General features: G+C 47.0%; 1 protein-coding gene across 1 annotated transcript; it reads right to left on the reverse strand.

Annotated features, from left to right (window-relative positions):
* Positions 1-297: 297 nt before the first annotated feature.
* LOC120850578 lies at positions 298-2160 on the reverse strand (the record flags this gene model as incomplete). Its single annotated transcript, XM_040223107.2, has 1 exon — positions 298-2160. A coding segment is annotated over one exon (1851 nt), but the record flags the coding sequence as incomplete, so codon positions are not given.
* Positions 2161-6247: the final 4087 nt, after the last annotated feature.

Raw genomic sequence — 6247 nt, forward strand, 5'->3', positions numbered from 1 at the left:
CAACACCACGCCACACCGCAGTCAAACGCTCGGAATCCGCCAGAGACCCGCCAGACTGGATTACGGATTACCAAAATTTGCCAAAACAATGCAATTTAAAACCTTAGGACAATTTCGGGTATCGAGACCCGCTGTCGCCAAAGCAAAACTCATTTTTCCAAAGAGGTCACTATGAACAAAATACAAAAAGACAAAAACTCTTCGCAATTTGTGAGGTCTTTTGGGGTTTTAACGAAGTGCCCCCACTTTGATCCTCATTCCCGTGGATGACGAAAAGCTCTGAGATCATCCCTACTCTTTTTGGTGATATCAGAAAAATCTGCTCAACCCATCGGCATTGCTGTTAAATTTGCCTTTCCTCTTTCTTACGCTGAAGTCATAGTGATCGATTTTCACGTGATTTCTAGACGTGAAAATGCGGTCCTTATAGCGCCGATAAAACAATCCGCCTTTTTCATGCCCCGTCACATTGGTCCTAGCAATCTCCTGAGCTGTACCGCGAAACCCTGACACACTAGGGTCGCTCTTCTGCTCAACTGTCAAAGACGCTCTGTCTACTCGTAACGGAGGACCAAAGTTACGTGACGCCGGAGCTACGAGAGATCCTTTGATGATCCCGTCTTCCTCCGCCTTTTTCGCCGGCGCGTTGGGACGGCGTACGCTTTCTGGTGCCACGAGGTCGGGCTGTTCTACAACCCGGACCCCCTCATCCCGTTTCTCTGCCTCCAACTCTGGGAGTGCTTGCTCCCCGTCAGCTGCCTTTCGCTCTGGATCACTCGTTAACAAACGGGCGAGCTGACGCGATTTGGACCTCGTACACGACTGAACTAGTCCTCCTCCCAGTTGTTGACCCCTTTCGCGCAGCAGGAAATCTGACCGGTTAGAAAACAAATAGGGATACTCCAACGGGACTGTTTGAGAGACAGCCGCCTCTGTCACTAGCTCTCCGAACGGGCCAGTTATCCTTACTCTCGCCATAGGCAGACAGACACTGTGCTTCTCGAGCAGCTGCTTGATCCAAACTACCTTTCCAGTAAAGTCGGATGTCGTCACATACGACGGATGAACAACGCCCATCGTCGCTGCACTGTCACGAAGCACCCTGCACGGCTTTCCGTTTACCTGGAGCACGTGAAGATAGGGACGAAGAAGCTCCAGGTCCCTGTCACTACCGCTCACGTACGAGAACACAACCCGCGGTTTGTTACACCTGGCCGCTGTGTGTCCCGGCTCCTGACAGTTGTAGCACAGGAACGGCTTCCTTGCCTCGAACTGCCCTTTTTGGCTTTTCCGTGCCTCGTCTTCGTTCGAGGGATCTCCGTTCGAGGGATCTCCGTTCGAGGGATCTCCGCTCTTTTCTGGGACCTTTCGTCCTGTTTCTGGCTTCTCGGGCCTTTTTTCTCGCGAGCCGTTTCCCTGTCGGAAGGGCTTGCGCTGATCGCTCCGGCTGGGTTCGCTGTCCTCTCCGCTCAGCTTTCTACGCGTTGCGTACTCTTCGGCTAGCTCAGCAGCCCTTTCGACAGAGTCGACTCCCACCCTATCCTGCACCCAGAGCTTGACTGACTGCGGAATGCTACGAAAGAACTGTTCGAGGCACACGCACTCGACAACCTTGTCTCGGCTTTTGTACACTTCCTCGCTCTTCAACCATTCTATCAAGTTGGTTTTAAGCCCGTACGCGAATTCCGAGTAGCCCTCGCTGCTCTTTTTGGATGCGTTTCTAAACCTTTGACGGAACGCCTCGGCAGAAAGGCGATACCGCTTCAAAAGGCTCGACTTCACCTTGTCGTAGTCGTCCGCGTCTCTAGTATTAAGGCGCGCGACAACCTCTGCAGCCTCACAGGGCAACAAAGTCAAAAGCCGTTGCGGCCACGTTTCTGGGGCGAAGCTCAACTTCTCACATGTCCTCTCAAAGTTAACTAAGAATAGGCCCACGTCTTCCCCAACTTTAAACGGCTGCAGGAGCTTCTTCATTTGATACGACTCGGCCTCACTTGCTCGTACCGGAGCCCCAACTCTACTGTTCTGCGAGTTTAATCGCTGTTGTTCAATTTCGAGCTCTAGCCTTTTTAGCGCTCGTTCCTCTGCCGCTGCAGCCTGCTCCTGTTCTCGTTCCTCTTTCGCTGCAGCTTGCGCTCGTTCTCGTTCCTCTTTCGCTGCAGCCTGCGCTCGTTCCTCTCTTGCTGCAGCCTCACTTTTAGCGTTCTGAAGTAATTCCCACGCAATTTTAATATCCTCTGCTTCCGCGCTCTCTGAAATTGCTTTACTGATCTCAGATTTCTTCATCTTTTGCTCCACCTCCACACCCAATTCTTCACATAAACAGAGTAAATCTGTTCTCAGTAACCTCATTAGATCCATGATCGCTGCTTTTTAGCTTTGGCTTTGTTCTAAAACTTGTCGCGAGGTTGTACAAAAACCTAGCGCACGAGTCAAACACTAAGGATTCCCAGCAGTTCAAAATTAATTACCCATAATCTGAAGCCTGGCGAATCTCAAAGCAAAGTCCAAACGCTCACCCACAGATGTAGCACGATGTCGCATGGTCCGATCCCAACTGCTGCCAACCAGTTGTTCGAGGCGGGGTTTAGGCCGCACGTCCGGAAGCTTCCTGGCTCGAGACGACGTCCATTCCCCGAAGTGAAGAACCCAGGGGTTCAGTGGAGGTGGGAGACTTGGTAACGTAACGAAGGGTTTAATTACATGGTAGCGATACAGTCGTCAAATCCGAGAGAACAACGGAGCAGCCTCGCGCTCCGCCTTATATAGGGTCCGTTTCTCCCTCACTCTCCGCCAGGGCAGCCAGTGCGATGCAGGAACCCGCCGTCAAGTGCGACGCAGAAAAGTCCGCCGTCCAGTGCGACGTAGCCAAAGTTCTCCGCAGTTAGGCCATGCCTCTCTCCCTTTCCCGAGCGCACCAACCACCACACACACACACACGTCCCGCCAAGGTCACGGGCGCGTTGAGACTTGTTGCCGCAGGCCCCGTCACGCAGGCGACGGTCCCAGACTCGTCGGGACTCGTTTCGCGCAGGCCCCGACAAGCGGGCGACGGTCCCGGACTCGTCTTGACTCGTTTCCGCAGCGTTGAAACTCGGAAGAAGGTCGCCGAAGGTTCCATTCTTAACAGCTCGTTCCCACTCCTCGAATTACTGAACAGCTCCGTTCCATTCCTCTATTTACTAAACGTGAAAAATGGCTCTTCACAGCCTCTTTGTGTTTTAGGTAAAATCAGCGTAAATTTGCGTTTATTTTATCCGCAGACCACTGCAAAAATGAGCGAAACACATCCCCCAAGTGCTGACGTTACTAACCAAAGCGGAGGCTCTAAAAAGCACTTGGTGGCACTGCAGTTTTGATAGCGCGATGAAGCGGAAAATGCTTGTAACTTACAGCAAAAACTAAAATCAGGATTTTTTTTTATTGTTTATGTGAGCGGACCTATGTTTTTTTACTTTGATGAGATATGTGACCAGTGCGTTTATTTTATTAAGCCTTAAAATGTTTTTTGTAGTGTGCGACACACGAAGAACCTATCTTGCTCACTGCTTTTAATACTTTACAACATATATGTGCAGCAGAAGTGCAGCGTACTAGCGGTGAAGTTGTGTAGCAACGCAAGTGCTGCAAAACAAGAACAACAAAAAAGAAAGACCGCTGACAAAGTTCAATATTTACGGTGCCAGCAGACGGTGCTTGCAGACCACCTCGTCCCAAGTCTTGTCCTCTACTTCGACATACATGAAAATCATGTTGGCGAAAGTTTTCTTTAGCCGTTCTGATAGTCCATTTGTCTGCGGATGGTACGCAGTGGTTCGACGGCGGCCAGTGCCATTGAGACGAAGGATCTCTTGCGTCAGCTGGACCATGACCAATAGTCCACGGTCTGTAAGGAGGACTTCGGGGGCGCCATACCGGAGGACAAGGGCCTCGATGAAAAACTTGGCGACTTCAACAGCCCTACTTGATGGAAGTGCTTTCGTCTCGGCTACCATGTGAGATAATCTGTGGCGACAATTATCAGCGGATTCCCGACTTTGACGGCGGGAAAAGGCCAAGTAAATTCATTCGTATCGGCTGGAGTGGCGTGGACGGGGGAGCAATCGGATGAAAAGGTCCAGACGGCTTCGTCGGCGGTTTCTTGCGTCGCTGACACTTGTGGCATGATTGAGTGTAGTCGAGAACGGTCTTCGGTTGCCTTGGCCAGCAGCACCTTTCTCGAATCCTAGTGAGCGTCCTGCTGTAGCAAAGGTGTCCGTAGAGCTCCATGCATTCGAGAGTTCCGTCGGCCAGCATTTTCACATTTAAAATTTTTGGAAAATTTCTTATAACTTTTTAACAAAATATTGATTCTTTCTTGCTGAACCTGTTGACATCTAGTTCGGACCTCTAGCCCCAGCTTTGATTGAAGAATGAGTGTTCAGCAATACGTAATTTATTTTCGAGGTAAAATAAACCCTGTAAATATTTTTGGGGGACACACTGTAGATAGAAACACCAGGTCTGATTTTTGGAATGACGGAGGCGAGATTCAGTTCCTCAAACTTTTATGGAAATTGACTAGAACAACTTGGAATTATTGGAGTTTGAATCGAGCTTGCTACCTTGTGTGGGAACAGCTTCATAATGATTACGGCCTGATCTTTGTTTTGCCTTAGCACTAAGGTGACAGCTGTCTTTTTGTGTTCATGAATAAAAGGGTTGCAACGGTTTAAGACATACCTCTAAAATGTAAATCTCGCTAGGAATGTTTTTCCCATCAAGAGATAAAATGTCTCATAATTTTTTCTCCCAATTTAGAAGAAATTATTTTTATTGACCTCATGTACAAAGAGCTATCTTTAATTCCATATGAATGCAGAATTATGGAGGAGAAATGAATTTGAATATTCATTTATTGGTTTTACACGGAATGCATTGTTTGAGCCCTTATTTTTACGGCCGCCAGGGGAATATGAATAAATTAACAACATTGGCAGTACTTTACCAATCGCTTACTCCTATACTGAATCTGTGTGGAGTCAAAATGAAAGGCTATAACGGTCGTCTCAGCAAAAGTAACGAGAGCCAAAATTTTTTTTTTTAAATTCGTCAGGTTGGGAATATGTGTTCAGCTGAAATCGAAAAAAAAAACACCTCTGGGATTACACTCCATGGTTTAGGATATACGCATAAAATCAGAACAAGACACCTTCGTAATTGTGTATATGGTAAACCAATAACCGCAATTGTAATTATGACAAAACTTTATGAATTTCGGCTGATATATACTATAAAAAAATGAAACTGCAATGTCTATCGAGGATATTAAGTCCTGGCACCATAGATTCCTATTTGCGAAGGGAAAACAAATTTCCTCTGAAAGGGGCCACATTTCTGATAGACACGGGGTCGGAAGTGAACTGTATTAAAAAGGTCTCCCCTGGAACTGTAAAAAAATGTTAATTTGTGAGAACCACATAGAGTAATCGAGCATAGAAGAAAAATATACAGCGTGAAAGTGCGTGTCCATCCTAGTGTCCTTTAAAAGACGGGCCTTGTCAAGACGATTGCAGAAAAACAGCACCCTAGACTATCGCTTCATGACGCCTTCTGCATCAAGCAAAAAAGAGCATCATTGACACATTAGGCCAGAAGCCTAGTCAGTCGCCCGATTTGATTGATTTAATCCCATAAATAAATCCAACACCTAATACAGAAATTCTGAGGGTGGCCTTTTTTCTACTGGCAGTTTTTTTTTATGTGACAGGATAATTTTATTGTTAAAAAACTGTAAAAAAAAACATTTTTAGCTTACTGTTTTCTTTTTCCTTTTTTATCCAAGGTAAACAAAAAATGTCCTTCCATTCAGCTGCTATTTCTTTGTCGTTGTTTTTGAGTCACGAGTTTCCCCAGGAATTGAAATTAGCTTGGGTGTTTAAATTTTTAGGTGGGTTAGGGGGGGGGGGGGGGGCGCACTGAGATTAAGGGCGTCGTTTTAAATTAAAGGGGTGCCTTTTGAAAAACAAGGGGGGGGGGGGGAGTACACCCCCGTAAGGGGGGGGGGTGTTAGAGAAATCACTGTTTTGAGTGATAACTGGCCGCCGTAGGGTACGTCACACGCAACAAATGTTTTGTCTTAAACATAAATTCAGTCGCTTCTAAAGATAGGTCATAATACCTCTACTTAAATTACCTATCTTTATTTTTTGCAGTATTTCATTCGTGATTTTTCGTACTAACTTAGCAACCTCATTGATAAGCTCAT

Source organism: Ixodes scapularis, unplaced genomic scaffold (assembly GCF_016920785.2).
Source record: "Ixodes scapularis isolate PalLabHiFi unplaced genomic scaffold, ASM1692078v2 PGA_scaffold5__190_contigs__length_132052651, whole genome shotgun sequence".
In the NCBI taxonomy this organism is placed as follows: domain Eukaryota; kingdom Metazoa; phylum Arthropoda; class Arachnida; order Ixodida; family Ixodidae; genus Ixodes; species Ixodes scapularis.